Here is an 18,988-nt window from a genome sequence, read left to right as displayed (position 1 = left end):
AGTAAACATAAAGAAAAAAAACTTGAAATCTGAGAAGGTGTGTGAAATGTGTTGTTTCCTGTCATGTTTCAAAATGAGCATAATGAAATAACAAATATTCTGCTCAATGATCAGACACAAATCTTAAACATCATTAAACTCTTTTAATGTACAATTCAGCCACAGAGTTAAAGCTTACACTTTAGTGAGTTGAAAAAAAAAAGAAAAGATACAGCAATGACATTATAGGGTCCTATAATGGATGTGAGATAAAAGAATAATCAAACTGTCTGGAAGAAAGAGAGAAGGAAATTATTAAGTGAACTAAACTAAAGAAAATAAACTCTGCAAACAACACTAAGAGAAATGCACGGAAATCTAAAAGATAACAGACAGGTAAAATGCAAAAGCAAAGAACACAGTGCAGAAAGGAAGTGAGGAAAAATAAGAAACATAGGTGAAAAGAAAGAAGACAGGAGAAAAGAAAGAAGACAGGAGAAAATGAAATTAGACAGGAGAAAAGAAAGAAGACAGGAGAAAAGAAAGAAGACAGGAGAAACGAAAGAAGACAGGAGAAAATTAAATTAGACAGGAGAAAAGAAAAGACAGGAGAAAAGAAAGAAGACAGGAGAAACGAAAGAAGACAGGAGAAAATTAAATTAGACAGGAGAAAAGAAAAGACAGGAGAAAAGAAAGAAGACAGGAGAAACGAAAGAAGACAGGAGAAAATTAAATTAGATAGGAGAAAAGAAAGAAGACAGGAGAAAATGAAATTAGACAGGAGAAAAGAAAGAAGACAGGAGAAACGAAAGAAGACAGGAGAAAAGGAAATTAGACAGGAGAAAAGAAAGAAGACAGGAGAAAAGAAATCAGCTGTAAGAATATTAAATAAGCCTTATAAGCGTAGTGAGAGTCAAAGTGAAGGAAGAGTTACATAATCAGATAATAAGATAGATCACAGAAATATGCATGAGTGAAAGCATGTGCACAACAACAATATCACCCCAGAGAAGAAATGAGATATAGAAAAACAGTAAAATGGAAATAAGATAGCATGACTCGTGTGAGAATAAAAATGTAATATTAAAAGTGGGGACACTAACATTCAATAGTAAAAGTAAACAATCAAGCCAACCAGCCAAAGAAAGAAAGAAAGGCACAGAGAGAGAGAAAACATCTAAATAGTCTTTTGATTCATTTTTGAATCAGTAATTTGGGATTTAAAAATGATCTTAAGCAGACATTAATGCACTACTGAGCCTTTAAGAAAGAAGAAAGTCATTAAAAGCAGACAGTAATGGGAAATAAAGCACAAAAGAGGATAAAAGAAGCATAAAAAAGAAGTTGAAAGTGGTAAAAGAGATGAATAAAGACAGAATAAGAATACAAAAGTTACATGCTGAAGCAAAAACAGCATTTGAATCACTGCGAAAATGAACAGAGAAAAAAAGAAGGTGAACAGCATGACGTAACAGGAAATGACAGGAGAAAATCAGTAAGGAAAGCACCTCAGATTTTTTGTAAAAAGTTAGATAGATAGATAGATAGATAGATAGATAGATAGATAGATAGATAGATAGATAGATAGATAGATAGATAGATAGATAGATAGATAGATAGATAGATAGATAGAGAGATGTTTAGCTCAGAGGTAGATTACATTGTGAGAAAAATATCACCCACCCCAGTGCCATTGCTGTATCTCACAGTAATGCTTGTGACAGCAGAAAAATTACACACACTCGAACACTCCAACAAACACACACTCCGTCCTATACATACTAGACAAGTTCAGAGTTTTGTATTTCTCTCAGGGGGAAGTTCCACTAGAGGTAGGCTATTTGTCTTTGTCTATTGTATAAAATCAGCATTCAGCAGTGCAACAGATCCAGATGTTGTAATAAAATTACAGTGTTGGGCCGCTTGTTGAAGCCTGTCATCTACCTGTGAGGCTCTATGAGCACATGATGACTTCCATATCATGGCACTATTATGATAGTATCAGTATGTACTCAGTGGTGGACAGTAACGAAGTAAATGTAATTCGTTACTGTACTTAAGTAGCTTTTTTGCGAATCTGTACTTTACTGAAGTATTTAAATTTGGGAAGACTTTTACTTTAACTCCACTACATTTCAAAGTCAAATATCTTACTTTTTACTCTACTACATTTTCAAAATCAGTCGTTCCTTTTTATTTATGAGTGGATAAAAACTTAACTGGTCAAACGAGCCACCTATCACAGTAGCCTACAACGTGCGCGCTTTGTTTTGAACTTGCCTTGGTGGTATCTACTAAGCGCGAACCAGAGCCGTTAAATATGAGAGTTGCGACCATAGACAGTATATAAGAGGTTGCGACACACACGGCTTGTTCGACTTGAACCGGCGCTGTACAGACCGATCAGTTTATGACATCAAAGTATAGAGCGAAATCGCGAGAGCGATTGAAAAGCATACAGAGCCGTCTCTCTAATCGCTCTTGCGGTATTTTAATGTCATTCACCGATTGGTCTGTGCAGTGTGCCGTTTCAAGTCGAACAAGCCTACTGTGATCTCGCCGCCGCGCGGTCACGTGATTCGTGTAGCTCTCAATAGTTCCAAACAATTTGTGTTGCCAATAATTTTAAGCGGGGCAGAGAGCAGCAGCTATTATTGCAGCAATTATCGGTAAATACTGACGCATAATGAACATTGCTCATTACCTTGACACTAAAATTACTTGCATATAATAGCATTTTTTTTTCTGAGGAGTAGCAGAAACACTGCATTAATACGTTTTGGTGTTTAATTTTGTAGGGAAATTGGCTGCTCCCATAATGTAGTGTGTATATATATATTCAATGGCATTGTGCAGGTTTATGTGAATGTATCATAACATTAGGATGTTTATAATTATGACCATAGACGCTTGTGAAAAATATGTACAGTAAATACTGTAAATGTATTATACCTTATGGGATCAGTCCCCTTCCGTCCAAAATTAAACACACAAAAAATGTATTCAATTCAAATATATATATATATATATATATATATATATAGACTAATTAATGTCATTTTATTAATAGATTGATGTGCCAAGAGTGACAGAGTCTTCACATAGACTGAGTTAAGCAAGAGTCTTGTGACAAAAATTATAATAGGACATTATAGCAATAAAAAAATCATAGTACTTGGATACTTAAGTACATTTGAAGGCAAATACTTTTGTACTTTTACTCAAGTGAATGTTTAAAGGCAGCACTTCTACTTTTACTTGAGTAATATTTCACCTTGAGTATCTTTACTTTAACTCAAGTACATGGTATGTGTACTTCGTCCACCACTGTATGTACTGTCGATAACAACAACACCATAATAAGCTAGATACTGTGCAGTCTGATGAGTATGTATGTACTTTTCTTTTTTGATGGGATATTTTCTTAAATTAGGAATTAAATAAAAAGTCCCTAAATATAAATAATTATATTTTCAGGCTGGATTTGTCTTTTTTCCTCAATAAATATCAGCAGTATTTACAATCTTAAGGTCAAATGGTTCCTCTGGAGACAGTGGTTCATGAAGTCTCATCATTTCCCAGTCAATATAAGCAGAAGTGAGTCAAAGAGTAGTTTTCGTTCAGTATGGAGTAAAGCGGTTGTAGCCTCCACGGTACAAACTTGCCTGTAAACAAAACAGAATGAATCAGACATTCTGTCATATCAATCAGTAAAGAAAGTGTGTTTAATTACAACTGTACTGGTGAGTACAACAAGTACTCGTCATGCGCAATTTTTCAGTTTGTAACTTACCATTGTTCCAACTCCATAAGTGGTGGTGGGTCCCACTGAGTGATGGTAGGGGTCTGTTGCTGTAGTATAGACTCTTCCGTATCTTAAACATTTTAATAAATAAAAAAATAAGAAAAGATGGATGGATGGATCCAAAACAGATAGAAGCAAAAACAGCATTTGAACCACAGCAGAAAATGAACAGAGAAAAAAAAGAAGGTGAACAGCATGACGTAACAGGAAATGACAGGAGAAAATCAGTAAGGAAAGCACCTCAGATTTTCTGTAAAAAGATAGATAGATAGATAGATAGATAGATAGATAGATAGATAGATAGATAGATAGATAGATAGATAGATAGATAGATAGATAGATAGATAGATAGATAGATAGATAGATAGATAGATAGATAGATAGATAGATAGATAGATAGATAGATAGATAGATAGATAGATAGATAGATAGATGGATAGATATGTTCTTACCCATCACTGTATGTGGCTGTTGCAGCTGCTGAGGCCGACTGGGCCACTCGATATGTTGCTGGATATCCTCCCTAAAGACAGGAAGTTTGAAGAATTGCATTGCGATTCATTCAGAAAACCATTTAAATTGCAAAACCTGTTTGCTAGAGGGACAGTCCTCATGGAGCACCCTGGTGTTATCAGCGAAACCTTCAGTGCATCAGAAAATGCTTTGTGCTTGGATTTTAAAATTCAACGTAAAGTTTCCAGGTATGTTTAAATTTGTTTGTGTTACGAGTCAGCCAGCATATAAACTTGGATGAGTCCTTTCAGTGGATATTTCACCTAGAAATCTATATTTAGGCTTTTGCAGGATCCTGGCAGTGCATGATGAGTCACATTCTCTTCTTCTTTACCAGCTAATAGCTTTGACCACACTCACCACCACTTTTATGTAACGCATCTTGTGACTTTCATTTTAAGCAATCACATTTCTATGTAGGCCAAGATGTGTCTTTTCATTCCTAAAGAACTTTAACCTATGGTTGGGTAAGTACTTTATGGTTAAGGCTAGATCTGACTACACCAAGTAACGGTAAACTCTCAGAAATGTGCCGGTACAAAGGTCAAAGTTGACTGGTAACGTACATAGACCTCGGCACCATACAATCCGTCCTGATACACCACTCTGCAGGAGATAGAAAGAAGGCACATTACATAAAGCCATAAATAAAATTAAATAATATAAATTAAAAATGAAATTCACACTTAATGAAAGTTTAATTATTTCAATAATTCCAGTATAGTGTAAATGCTAACTAAACGTTTTGTAGTCATAACATGGCCACTGAGAGAGTGACTGACCCGGGATAGGCTGGTACTGCAGCTGGTGTGGCTGCGGCTGCAGCGGAGCGGATTGTATTGTAGACTGCCCGACCACGTCCACGGAGGCCAGAGCCTCTGTAGGCCAAGGTCGGTGTGGGAACAGCATAAGGGAAGCTGGCGACTATTAAACCCAAAGAGTGAATATCAGAGGGCAAAACAAAAAAATCACATGTTCTAAAGTCAATTTAGGACAGGACATTTCTGATAACCAATACTTTTTTTATTCGAAAATGGAATAAAGGTTAGGATTAAAAATGTCCATACCTGTGTAAAGTTCCGGGGCGTACATGGCCCCCATTACTTGATTGATTTTCCACCCAGCAGCTACAGGAATAGACAAATAAGTGAGAGCTGAATTCTATCAACCGTTTATTTTCATACCAGTAACAATGAGTTACAAGTTTTTTTGGGGCATAAACATTATGAAGGAAGCTCACCGTTCACTAATGGCGTCTGGGGCTTTTTTGTTACCACCCTCGCTGTGGCGTTATTCACCTGAGGAGCAGAGTCATTTAGTTGTTTAGTTGTGCCTTCTCCCTAACACAGTAACTTATCCACATACCTCAATCTTCCTTCCCTCGACGATCGTTCCGTTGAGCTTCTCTCTCGCTCTATCTGCCTCCACTGCACTCTCGAATGTCACAAATCCAAAACCCTAAAGAAAGGATTGAAATTAAATTGAATCAGAGTTGAAACTCAAATAAAGAAGTGACTAACTCAACACAACTGCTAGACATACTGACCTTTGACCCTCTCTCATTAAAGATGATCTCCACATCTAGAATCTTGCCAAATTGCTGAGAGATAGAAAAAAAAAAAACATAATATTGACTAAACAGTTACACATATGGAAATGGGTTTAGCTGAAGGGATAGTTCACCCAAAAATGAGCATTCGGTCATCATTTACTTACTCTCATGTTGTTCCAAACCTGTATGAATTTCTTTCTTCTGTTAAGTACAAAAGAAGATACTTCGAAAAATATCTTAGTATTTGTTTTTGTCCATACAATGAAAGTCAGGTGGTTCGAATGTTATTTTAAACCTCATCGACTTTAATTGTATATAAAAATGTTCAAACATTTCTCAAAATATCTTCTTTTGTGCTCTGCAGAAGAAAGTCATACAGATTTGGAATGACATGAGTAAATGATAACTGAATGTTCATTGTTGGGCGATATTTAATTGGCAAAAAAAAAAAAAAAAAAAGTTATGCATTACATTTGGGACAAACGCATATGCTCTTACCCCAAACATCTGCCTCAGGTCTGGGTCCCGAAACCTAAAGGGGATATTGGAAACATGGAGCCTTTTGGGTTGGGCCTTCCCAGCTCCTTCCTCCTCACTTCCACTTCCTGTTCCACTTCCAGATGCCACAGTAAGAGACTGTGGGTCCGATGTTACAGGTGCCAAAGAATCATCCTATGAGGGTGACAGGAATGAAAGATAGGGAAGGGAGAAAATTTTGGAGCAGAAAGAGGGAACAGACATAGAAAGAGTGAGGAGGAAGTTAAAGAGAAGAATAGAAAAAAAAACATTAGTATGCATTTCATGACAACAAACCTTTAGTTCTTATAAGATCTCTTATTAAACTTACTGCAATCTAACATTTTATTGGGAGAAAACTGTTTTTTATAAAGTGACCACAACAAAACGTAAAGGAGCATTCCTCATCCAGTGATTCCTCTCAAGCAAAAGTGAGGAAATGTGAACAAGTTCCCATTTTAGTGAGCTGTCTAAGTACATGCCTGTTAGACATAAAAAACACAATTTGCATTTGAAAATAGAGCACAGTCCAATTTTAACTTCAGTGAAGTCAATACCAGCTTTTTAAGTCATTAAAGATTACTAGCATACTAAACAACATGTAACTTTCTGTGTGCTGCAACTGAAATATTGTCATATGTAATGCATGGTTATACAGCATTTCCTATTGCACTGATTGTACATGACTGTGAATAAAATGCCCCCATGCAGATCAATACATAGGAGTGTTTTGTGCTTCAAACCCAACACATACACTATCCCACAATGCATCACGATGCCAGTTCGTATGTCTGCACAGCCTACCTCACCAAACGGCACAAAACTGTTACCATTAAAAAATGGATTAAGAAGTCAAAAGAAAGTGTATTAAAATGTTCAAAAACAGAAAGAGCCAATAGCTAGAAGAAAAAGAGTAGGCGAGCATAGCGTGGCAAAGTAGAGGAGTGAAAGGGAAAATGGTGAAAAAGAGGAAGGGAAAATGGTGATAAAGGTCAAAAAGAAGTTTAGGTAAAAAAAATTAAACGTGAGGGCACAACGCATTATGTGAAGTGAATCTCAAAGCAGTGGAAAAAATTGTTATGCAAATGATAGAGTCATTAGAACGAGAAAGAAGGACAGACAGATGGCCAAATTCCATATCTATTTTATAATGATGGAAAAAGTTAAAGCAGAAAGGCTAAATTACCTCTGCTTTAACTCATCCATTACAGATCTGCAATACTGAGATATAAAGGGTAAAGGGCAACAAAACAGCTATAATCTGGGAAGAAAAAGGGGGTGCATTCGGTTCATCATGTTCCCTTCCTTTGATTCTACATAAAAATGTTCTTTTTTATTTATTTATTTTAAGTTTTTCAAACTATCTAACCATCATCCCAGAGGTCCCTCCTCTAGAGGACTGATTCAGACTGTATACTTCTCAAAATACATTTATCAAAATATAATTTATATTATCTGCCATTAATCGGTTGTCGCCCATAACATAAAAATATGTATTGTTTATCTGTCTCAGCCAGACATTTTAATTCATCAGCTCATTTTCAGTGCAGTTCACCAGAAGTTGCATAATTCCTATAAATAAATTCCACTGTAATGACTAAACCTCCTTAGTGTTCCCTCAACTCTACAATCTACAGAATTATCACAATAAAAACAGCACAATAATAGAAATGATGGGTGCTGATGGGGCAAGAAGGTAAGGAAGGGTCATGAACCGAGTGAACCCCAAAACTGAAAGTAAAAGACAGAAGCTCTAAACAGGGGAATTCAAGCAGCTTACGCATTTCAGCATATCATTTTACAGGCTGATTGCAAAACTGCAACATTGTGCCATTTTTTTTAACCAAGACAGAACAGTGTATTAATAAGGAAGAAAGAGGTAGGAGAGATTTACGCACAGACACACACACACACACACACACACACACATCCACACACACAAACAGATCATGGTTATGGTTAACTCTGAGCTGGCCGGGCTGATTGCTAGCTGTAATGACTACGACAGCAGACAGTCACACAGAAAATACTGGTGAATCATCATCATCATTACATTCATACAGAGACACAGGCCAGGGAGGGTTTTGGGAAAAGTGACAGATTGAGGGAAGGTGTGATGGGAAGGTATGTGATGATATCACGTCACGATGCAGAGTGCTTTTCTGAACTGGACCTGGTTAACATAGATGAGGGGGGAGGGGTCATCCCGTCTGACTCCCCCCCTTGACCCCTCCCTCCACGGCGGCGTCTCATAGTCCCAATATCTGGCGCTCTCTAGTGATATAAGCAATGTGGACAGAAGATGGTGTGACAGAGAAAGAGAGAACTCATTGCATGAACTTTTTCAGTGAAAAAAAAAAAACTTTCATTGTGAAATTATTACTCTCAGTCCTTCCCACAATTCCTTTGTTAAACTTAAAATGGCCTTCTTCAATTACTATACCCGATGAGCCATTAGTAATGGCCCAAAACACATTCTAAAAAAACACATCATACATGTCCATGGTGACACATTAAAGAACTTAAAGTTATGGCATGGGTCCAAGAGACAATATTTCAGCAATTACAGATTGTCCTTTAAAGACAATCTTTACTGGCATTTCAGTACTGGTGCCTTAAAAATATTAGTAAATGCATTTCATTGCATTGACCACACTGAAAAACTGAAAAAAGTCACAGTCATAGTAATAATAATTTATTTGAGTTATTCAACTAAATTAATGTATCTCAGGTTGATTCACTGGGGATATATTTTCGGCGTTTTCAAACTTTTTGATGCCATGAACTCAAAAATATGATTATCATCATGCTAAAATATAAACAGCTATATAATTTCATGTATTTAAAATATTAAGCATCATATTATATCTTACAACATGCAACATGTACAAAATTATATTGTCTTTACTGAAGTCAAAGCATACTATTATTATATTATCTGGAGAATATTTACTTTGTGATAAGTTGGCAATATATATATATATATAATTATTATCATTTCTTACTGTTATATTTTTTTTACTAAAATCATCTAAACTAATACACTAAATTAACTAAATTACAATTTTAATAATGCTAAAATAATCTTGTGAATTTCAACCAGGCAAGAATGCAAATGAAATTTGCGTATACACATAATAATAATAATAATTTGTTACATTTATATAGCGCTTTAGGTACTGAAAGCGCTTTACATATGGAAGGGGGAATCCATAATATTATCCTATATTAGCGTACTAATATAGGCTATAAATGAATATATATCTTAGGTTAGCTTGTTAACTTAAAACCTAACCTAAAATACATTTTGGTTCCTGGACTCCCATTTTGAAAACCCCTACAGTATATCAACACATTTCTCAGAATCTAAATGAATGTAATTCATGTTAAGAGTAAATACAGAGGAGAATTAATTAGATAAACATAAAAAGTCTGCTTATTAAAGCATAGTACATATACATTTAAGATTAAAACTTCAAAATTTAAAAGTTCTTTGAAAAGAGAACTAGAGACCAGAAGAAGAGGGAAGTTTTTCTTCCATAGTAAACTTAAATACTCTATATGGTGCCCTGAGCCAGCTGAATTGCCATACATGGACAAGGCAAAGGAAGGATGTGTAAAGGAGAGATATTTTTAGCTCAGACAGGAGATCCCAGAGGACCGAAGCATGAGATTATATATCAGCAGCCCATACATATTCCTGACATACCTTCTCTGACGCAAATACATCTGAATATACGCTGATTTTACTGTGTATATATATAATTCACAGCAGTTGCACAGTGTTGCCCACTGTAAAATAATGATTGTTTATATATGGGCATTGCTTGACTGTTGCAACATTAGATTATTTAAATAAATGTTTGTGCTTGATTTATATATTCACTTGTTTTTTTAAGTTGTGTAATATTAAAATGTTTGCGTATACTAACCAATGCATTTTCACTTTAAAGCTATTTCTATTTTTTTAAGTTATTTCTCTACTTTAGATACTTCCCAGTGTTAACTGATGTTTAAGATCATATTCTTCTCTAAAACACTCTTTATCCAGTCATTTATTGATCAGGTAATCAATCTTACTGTGTTATTGGCAGGTATAGACTCCGTCCCGTCGTGCTGAGGGCCCTGATAGACTCTCAATTGATGATGATCTGCATATTCAGGGTTTGGGTGGGCAGCAGTGAAATCGAGGGGTGGCAGTCGGGCAGCAGGTGTGGGTGGGGCTTGTCCAGGTGGAGGGTATGAAGGGGGTTGGGCATAGACCTGAGGAAGTGAAGGGTCACCACTGCCTGGCCCCGCCTCTTGGGCGCCGGCACCCTATAATGAGATAGAGATGCTGTTTACTAACAGAAATATATAAGTTCTGTTCAAACTGTTCATAAACTGTTTAAGAATTAGGTAAAATTAGAGAAAAGATATGGTGTTCCCCCCAAAATGAAAATTGTGTCATCATTTACTCTCCCTCATGTTGTTCCAAACTTGTATCAGTTTATTTCTTCTGCTGAACACAAAAGAAGATATTTTAAAGAATTATGGTAACTAGACCATTGATGGATTCCATTGATTTCCATATTAGGAAAAAAAATACGGTTGAAGTCAATGGGATCCGTCAATTGTCTATACCAACATTCTTCAAAATATCTTCTTTTGTGTTCAGCAGAAGAAATAAACTCACACAGGATTTTCTTCTTCTTTTTTTTTTCATATTTTGATTTAAGTAGGCCTTCATATTCAATATAAGCACTCTTATTAATTTTTTCACAAAAATACTTTCTGGAAGATTAAGATAGCAAAAATGTACTTAAAAAAATGCCAAATAAAACTGACCTGAATTTACCAACTAGAATTAAAAAGCCCGTTACAGTCTGTTTGCAGAAATGCATACTGCACATCACATATCATAAGTACTAAACACAGCTAAACCAGACATCACATACAAGTCTTAGCAAAGACGCAATTTATAAAAAAGGAGTATAAATGTAGTATAAATGATGTATCTCACCCCTTCAGTGCATTCCACAGGCGGCCCAATACTCACCAACAACTGAAGCATGCTTTTAATGCAAAGCTTTCACCCGCCCACCTCACCATAAGTCCCTCGAACCCACCAATCACAGAGCACCAAACCTGTCTAAAGGGGGGTCTTTACACCAGCTGTGTTCATTTGTTCATGTCAATCATCAACCCATTTCCCCCTCCTACACTGTAGACACACTTTTTGGATTCAAAAAGTTGATTCTTACATACAAACTCCTCAATGTTCCTGCTCTGTAAAACTCAGTGATCTTAAGCATGTTCAATGCATGGAATACAATGACCTTGATTCATTTATACCAGACCAACCAGATTTCTGTGACTATTGAAAGTGTGTATAAAACAGATAAGGTAAAAACAGTGAAGATCACACAAACACATTAAAATAACTGTTCGGTCAAACATAGAACAAAAAATGCATGAAAAGTGGAAACTTAAGACATTAAATTCACTCAAATATAAACTATAACACATTTTATGCAGTGTTGTCAAGCTTTGGTGTTTTGTGACAAAAAAAGATCTTTATAAAAAGGTTTTAGGTTTCAAAAATAAAATTTGTATGTTTTTACATCGCTTAACTCAAAATAAGTTAAGCAATTTTCAACTTTTTTTTTTGTTATACAAGATTCAACACATTTTTTAAGTCAGTTTAATGTAATTTAAGGTGAAATGACTTTGATCAAGGTGATTGTAGGCCTACTTAAAAATTTGAGACAGCAACTTTAGCCACAAATGTTTTTGTTTTTTGTTTTTTTGACACATAGTGTTTACTCTTTATCACCAAGCAGATAAGGCAGAGTAAATTTAGACTTCACTGATAAACTGTGACACTAAAAGACACGGCTCTGATTAAATATCACAGCCACACTTACAGTAGATTCCTTCAACAGAAACAAAAGTATCATGTTGCATCAGTGTCAGTTTCTCATCACAGCTATTCAGCATTGTGGTATTATATACCATAATTACAATGTTTTCTGTAACCACTGTACAGTATATATATACTTTCATTCTAAAAAAAAAAAAACACAGGAACAACTTGATATCCCTTAACAAGATTTACGAGATGCAACAGGTGTTGTCAGACCTGCAAACTGAAACACTACAGATTGCTGACTCAAAATGTCACTCGGTGTGCTGTTGTTCCTGGCCGCAAACCAAATCAAAGATCAAAATTAAGACGTGCATGACAGACTTCAAGTACCTTTAGACTTTGGAAGCTTTATTCAACAAGTACTGCTTTTGTTCGCAACAGAATAACTTAAATAAACAATACCAAACCATGTTCTGGCACAGGGGTTATGGGGAACAATCATAATAAACATGATATAATTGTTCAAAAACAGTTACCTAGCGCGATCTGAACATAAACTGTTCGGTTTGCCATCCTAATTCTTTGTTACTGAAAGAGTATTTAAACAATGCTTCTATTTAGCAGATAAAGGGTCTTTTCAGGCACACTGACACGAGATTTCTTCCCCCTCACACACACTCGGGCCTCTTCAGCTGTCAGGTTCGGGGTTAAAGATCAGCGGCAGGATGCCAGGTGCTCATCTAACAGCTGTGGGATCATTCAAACACACACACACACACACACACACACACACACACACACACACAGTCCTGATGACAAGAACTGTGTATGTAGTCTATACTCATGTATTACAAGGCCCTTTGGAATACTTGATTCTAGTTGGCCAACTGTGGGATTCTGGGGTCAGAGATATTTATATATTGACTGCTAAACAATATCAGTTTTGTCCAAAGCAGTGTTATTTTTATTATTATTAATATACTGTTATAGTGTTTATTTTAAATTAGCTTTTATTTGTACATTTTAGTTTAAGTTTTTGTCATTTTATTATGTGCTATAAAAAACTAAAACTCAAATTGATATATATTTTAAGTAATTTAAGATTAAGTTTTTCATCAAATAAGTATATTTAATTTTATTTCAGGTTTATTTCAATTAACTGATCCAAAGCAATATTAAAATGAGAATATTCCAAGTATTAACAGTTTACATTGTTTCACTCTCTTTAACTCAAATCAGCATTTTACATAAATGTATTTCTTTATTAGCCGTGCAATATTGGTTAGCCTAAAGTTATTATTGCAAAATAAACCATTTTAAGATGATACATTACTCCTCAGATTCACATCATGGTCTTTTGGAGGGGGGGTTATTTTATGATAATGACTGCACATTATTCCAAACATATTCATTGATCCATTAATGAATGCACACACAAACATAAGAGGACAAATTATACAATTTGTACAAGTGTTTGCTTTTCTAATATAGGCCTAGTGGTATGTATAACATTCCGTAAGAAAATTCTGTCATCATTTAGCCTACTCACCCTCGTGTTGTTGTCTGAATTTATTTCTTCTGCTGAACACAAAAGAAGATATTTTGAAGAATGCGATAACCAAACACTTTATTTGTTTATTTTCCATACTATGGAAGTCAATGGCTGCTTGGTTACCAACATTCTTCAAAATATCTCCTTTTGTGTTCAGCAGAAGAAAAAAAATCAGACAGGTTTTAAACAACTTGAGGGTGAGTAAATGATGACAGAATTTAAAAAAATTGGTGAACTATTCCTTCAAGGTAGCAGAAGCAACTAAGAAAATTCCTAATTAATGTTAATTAATGCTGCCTTCACGTGCTATCGGAAATTTCCTACTTCCCACTCCTGAAGTCGTGATTACGAGCTCATCGCATTAAATGTTTGACTTTAGAGATGGCGTTCGTGTCCTGATAATTCCGATTGCACGTGAAGGCAGCATAAATCCTACACTTTAGATATAATCTATCACAGTGTATAATAATGAGGCAACCTGAGACTCTACATCTATTTCTATAGGTATCTCTAATCTGTATGTTTGAGGGAATCGGCAGTGAGAACAGACTAAAAATACAGCGAGTGTGACGGAGAGAAAGAGCAGGCACACCGTTTATCAGCTGTCCTGGAATCTTTCTCTCTCTCTCTCTCACACACACACACACACACGCACACTGAACCTGTTTTCAGCTTGCCACCTCGTCTCAGGGACAAATATAACTAAGAGAGGGACGCAGCGTCCTTCACTGACAGAGACAAAAACGCCTTTCATGTCCTCACTGCAGAACCACTGGTGGACGACCGTTTACTTTAGTACAAAGGAAAGCCTCTTGCAGTGATTGGTTGATTTGTTCAACATTTTACCAGACATGTGACAGAAACTGCACAAGGAAAGTTCTTAAAATGCTTAAAAATAAATTAACAAATAAACCTATAAATAAATATTAAATAAAAATAAGTAAGTAGGCCTAAATAAATAAATTTTAAAAAACTATTCCAGAGGAAGTGTGAAAGAGGAAGAGAGAGAGAGAAAGGGACACGTTTACCTGTACAATGCTGGGGTAGCAGGAGGCTGTCTGGGGGTAAACAGGGAGTCCATAGGGCTGAAGGATCACAGTAGGGGAGGACAGCATGGTGCATAGCCAGAGAAAAGGGCAGAAAAAAAGGAACCACTACAAGGGATGGGAGACCAGGAGGAGAGAGAGGGAAAGGAGAGCTTTCTGAATCAAGAAAGTACCAGACTGAGAAGTTTTAGAATCCAAACAGAGGAGGAAAAAGATCCAGGGGTGTGAAAAAGAAAAGGTGAAGAAAAGTGGGTTTCACAGCACTAATAAAACAAATAAGCAATAAACAAAACAAGAATTAAAAAAGGCAAAAATGAGACCTTCTCCAAAAGTTAAGAGTGCCGAGTTAGTCTGTCTCACAAATGGCAGAGGAGATCAGTACTGAAAGATATCTGGGGGACACCCCGTGTGTGTGTGTGTGTGTGTGTGTGTGTGTGTGTGTGTGTGTGTGTGTGTGTGTGTGTGTGTGTGTGTCAGTCGGTTAATTTGATAGACAGAAACACATGCTCAGAGTTGTGTTACACTCCTTTATAAATAGTCCCCCCTTCCTCCTTTAGTTGTGCTAGTATCACCAATAGAAATTAAACAACAAGTCATGCAGTAATTCATAATTTAGTCCAAATTTAATAACACGTATGTTTCTCATCATGCCTTACTGAATAAGACACAAGCAAATGCTATGAAAAGGCCAAAATGTAAAACCACAGACATGAGTCACTTTGTTTTGAAAATCTGACGTATTCGGTTAGAATGTTGTCATACTTGTCTAAGAAATGTGCCTGGAAAAATGGAAAATATATTTGAGTGTGATAAAAGTGCATTTTAACTAGCACTCCTAACTCCACCTCTGACCAGAACTGCATGTTGAAAGCATTGAACGTAAATGAAAATGTAAGTATTTTACATTATTATCAGAACAAAAAAAGTTTGAATTTTCTTTCACCACCATTGTTAAACTAATATTATCTTTAATTGTTAAAACTTTCTATTAACTTTTACAATGAATTATGCTCTAATGCTGGGACCAATATCAGAAAGTTTATAAATAGGCCTACATATATCATCAATTATTTCACAAGAATACTGAACAAAGTGTCATTCAAATCACTGGACTATTATTATGCAAACCCACTCAATATTTATTTATAATTTTATTTAAAAAATAAATAAATAATTCAGGTAACACTTGAGAAATGTATTGTGTGAATGTAAAAAAAAAAAAGAAGCTTTTGTGTAAAAAAAGGGGAAAAAAGAAGTTAGGTTACTAAATCAGTTGAATGCAAGAATTAGTCAAGAAAAATTTGTTGTCAGAATTAGTCAAGAAAAAAACTGAATTTGTCTCATTTATTGCATGCTGCCTTGCTCATTGTATCTTATACTTTATTTTTATATTACTTATACGGTATTTAAAAAATATATGTTTACTTCGCATAAAGCAAACAGTGAAAGAAGAGTGACCAACTTTAGGTTTGATGTCTAGAAGCCTTTTCGTTCATAGTGGCTAATTCATTACCAAGGTGAAGGTCACAACAACAGTGTGGCAACACTTGAATCAAGTTTCCACACTTGTAATATGACTTCGTTGAGTCATTCATGTGCTTGGAAAACTGTTCCAGTTCCACTTAAAGACCATATATTCTTCATGGCCGATTGTCTTCTGTTCGCCCAGTTCTGAATAAGGCGTTTTTAATTCCTTTGTGAATAATGGAAATCAAATCATTTCTCTGTTGTTTAAAGAAGTGGGCATTTTATAGAAATGCGCCTTTTGGCCAGTAGGGGGAAGCAAATAATTCATAAATAGTGATTTAAACGGAAGGCGCAAAGCGTTGTGGGTACTGTAGTTTAAAAGCCGTATATAAATTTCCGGCAGGCCAGGAGCACGTTCTCTTTACTCCGCGAGCCTGACACAGACAGGTAATGGCGGCTTGGTCCTCACTAGTTCTGTCATTATTTCTCACCGTTCGGCTTTGAAGGTTTTTAATATAACGTTAAGAAACGTGTGTATAGTAAGTTAACGATTTTCACTTCCAGTAGCAGCTATTTTAGTTGGCTACATTATGCAGAGAAATGAGCTTTATCGCGCGGTGTAGCGCAACGTGTTTCCATAAGGCGTTCCGGCCTAGTCATGAAGTGATCTCTCATACTCATAATTTGTTCATTTCATTTCTGCCTAAACGGTTGACTACATCATGGTTCTTCAAGTAGATTTTAAAGCCGTATTATGGTATAAAATGTTTTGATACGAAGGCTTATGCGGTTGTAAAGATATAAAGAGGAAACACTGTGCTGGTTAACTGTTAAACCTTAAATGTATTAACGTTACTTTATTTATTTAATTAACAATGTCAAATCAAATGTTTTTAATTCACAGGCGTCAGTAAGTCGCCATGCCGGTTGCCAGGAGTTGGGTTTGTAGTAAGACATACGTCACCCCCAGACGTCCCTTCGAGAAGTCACGTCTCGACCAGGAGTTGAAACTCATTGGTGAGAACAAAATGAAGGAAAAAAGATTTTGACTTGTGTCCCTACTGTGAAGGGAGTATACATTTAAAATCCTCTTTTCCACAGGCGAGTATGGACTCAGAAACAAGAGAGAAGTCTGGCGTGTGAAGTTCACTCTGGCCAAAATCCGCAAAGCTGCCAGAGAGCTTCTCACTCTGGATGAGAAGGATGCTAGACGTCTGTTTGAAGGTAGATGAAATGTGATTTGTATCTGAAACTGAGTGGCCAATGATTAAAATGTTAAACATTAAGTCTGATTGTCAGTGCTGCCTAGAATTCCTCGTCAATGAGGCCATTTATTTGCTTTTAACTTTGTTTGGTATTGTATCTATCCCTTCTCACCGTTTTATCATCTTATTCTAGGTAATGCTTTGCTTAGGCGTCTGGTGCGTATTGGAGTGCTGGATGAGGGCAAGATGAAGCTCGATTACATTCTGGGCTTGAAAGTGGAGGATTTCTTGGAGAGGAGGCTGCAGACCCAGGTCTTCAAACTTGGCCTTGCCAAGAGCATCCACCACGCACGTGTGCTCATCCGTCAGAGGCACATCCGGTAAGATTCAGAAGAATGCTGGATGTGTAGAACCCTCTTAGTTTAGGACTTTTTAACATTGTAAACCATTTCCCTGAACACTTTGTGCATTGAGGTTTTCTTCCTCTTTCATTAGCTGACCATGTTTAAACTCCTCCCGGTGAGTGGGAATGAAATATTCTGCAAGGTCAATTCGGTGATTAAACCGTATACCTTTGCTTGTAATAAAAGCCCAAAACCCAGAGCTTTCCATGACGTCTGGGGTGCTTTATTGCATGAAACAGAGTCTACCAGGTAAAGTATATGGGCACTTTGGCAGGTCTTGTACTGTAATGTTGCTACTATTCTCTTGGCCAGTGATTAAAACACTTAAAACTGTCAGATTGTCAGTGGTGTCAAGAATTCCTCGTCAATGAGGCCTCGAGAGCAGCAACATCAGTTCTTGAAGTGAAGAACCTTCAGTGCATGTGGCTACATTTTACTTTTCTGTTCTGCAGGGTGCGTAAACAGGTTGTGAACATCCCCTCCTTTGTGGTGAGGCTGGACAGCCAGAAGCACATCGACTTCTCTCTCCGCTCTCCATACGGTGGTGGTCGCCCTGGTCGTGTGAAGAGAAAGAACGCCAAGAAGGCCCAGGGTGGCGGTGGAGGCGGTGATGATGAAGAGGAGGATTAAACTCTTCCCTTTCAGTGGGGTGGAGATGCTCAGCAGTGCTTGCTTTTGTTTCTCTTCTCCCTCAAATTTTCAATAAAAATGGTTTATTCCAAATTGTATTTGCTTGTCCTTTTCAAGTGTAACATTTTGTTTAATGTTACCATTAATGAATTACCCATAAATTACATGAGCTTCAACATTTTCCTGATGCAGTTATTTACCCCAAAGGTTTCTAAATGGACCCAAAGAGATTTGTTGCAATTTTATTTTGTGACTTGAATTAAATTAAGTGTATTGTGGAATATGGTCTAAGTTCCTACTGAATCCACCTAATTTTTCATGTGAATGTGAGATTTCTGGTTTATAAGCTAAGTAAATGACTAAAGTGCAGTATGGTAACGCTATTTGTGCTACAAATCAGTTTACCTAAAAATAAAACCAGAGTTTGCAATAAAGCAACATGACACTTTTGTATAACTAAACTGGAAGTGA

At 36.3% G+C, this 18,988-nt stretch overlaps 2 protein-coding genes across 4 annotated transcripts; one reads left to right on the top strand and one right to left on the bottom strand.

The window, feature by feature from the left end:
* Positions 1-128: 128 nt before the first annotated feature.
* rbfox1l (RNA binding fox-1 homolog 1, like) lies at positions 129-15,211 on the bottom strand. 2 transcript variants are annotated; one of them, XM_082150164.1, is made up of 12 exons: positions 14,794-15,211; positions 10,446-10,682; positions 6,348-6,521; positions 5,844-5,897; positions 5,663-5,755; positions 5,538-5,595; positions 5,365-5,424; positions 5,080-5,221; positions 4,864-4,903; positions 4,237-4,307; positions 3,773-3,854; positions 129-3,644 (listed from the first exon to the last, which is right to left on the bottom strand). In XM_082150164.1, exons 1-12 carry the CDS (start codon positions 14,878-14,880, stop codon positions 3,600-3,602), a joined length of 1,143 nt encoding a protein of 380 aa, XP_082006290.1. In that variant the 5' UTR covers positions 14,881-15,211; the 3' UTR covers positions 129-3,599. The 2 variants fall into 2 exon arrangements, with proteins under 2 accessions (XP_082006290.1, XP_082006291.1); XM_082150165.1 differs by lacking the exon at positions 14,794-15,211 and adding an exon at positions 11,368-11,433.
* Positions 15,212-16,678: 1,467 nt separating this feature from the next.
* rps9 (ribosomal protein S9) lies at positions 16,679-18,610 on the top strand. Of its 2 annotated transcripts, XR_014200493.1 has the most exons (6): positions 16,679-16,725; positions 17,183-17,295; positions 17,380-17,502; positions 17,677-17,863; positions 17,979-18,136; positions 18,340-18,577. XR_014200493.1 is itself a non-coding variant. In XM_082148746.1 (5 exons), the coding sequence occupies exons 2-5, from the start codon at positions 17,199-17,201 to the stop codon at positions 18,515-18,517; spliced, it is 585 nt and encodes a 194-aa protein (XP_082004872.1). In that variant the 5' UTR covers positions 16,681-16,725; positions 17,183-17,198; the 3' UTR covers positions 18,518-18,610. The 2 variants fall into 2 exon arrangements, 1 of the variants encoding a protein (XP_082004872.1); XM_082148746.1 differs by lacking the exon at positions 17,979-18,136 and having other exon boundaries at positions 16,681-16,725; positions 18,340-18,610.
* The last annotated feature ends 378 nt before the right edge of the window (positions 18,611-18,988 follow it).

This window comes from Leuciscus leuciscus (assembly GCF_965113295.1).
Source record: "Leuciscus leuciscus genome assembly, chromosome: 20".
NCBI classification, from domain to species: domain Eukaryota; kingdom Metazoa; phylum Chordata; class Actinopteri; order Cypriniformes; family Leuciscidae; genus Leuciscus; species Leuciscus leuciscus.
This window is presented reverse-complemented; position numbering and strand designations above follow the sequence as displayed.

What these genes read in the sequence shown, in the direction of transcription:
- rbfox1l (XM_082150164.1), bottom strand. Translation starts at nt 14,880, where the DNA reads ATGCTGTCCTCCCCTACTGTGATCCTTCAGCCCTATGGACTCCCTGTT. An exon ending in TCGAGGGAAGGAAGATTGAG is followed by an intron (nt 5,596 to 5,662) that starts GTATGTGGATAA and finishes TCTGCTCCTCAG; the next exon opens with GTGAATAACGCCACAGCGAG. An exon ending in CGCCCCGGAACTTTACACAG is followed by an intron (nt 5,222 to 5,364) that starts GTATGGACATTT and finishes TGGGTTTAATAG; the next exon opens with TCGCCAGCTTCCCTTATGCT.
- rps9 (XM_082148746.1), top strand. Translation starts at nt 17,199, where the DNA reads ATGCCGGTTGCCAGGAGTTGGGTTTGTAGTAAGACATACGTCACCCCC. An exon ending in CCAGGAGTTGAAACTCATTG is followed by an intron (nt 17,296 to 17,379) that starts GTGAGAACAAAA and finishes TCTTTTCCACAG; the next exon opens with GCGAGTATGGACTCAGAAAC. An exon ending in TGCTAGACGTCTGTTTGAAG is followed by an intron (nt 17,503 to 17,676) that starts GTAGATGAAATG and finishes ATCTTATTCTAG; the next exon opens with GTAATGCTTTGCTTAGGCGT.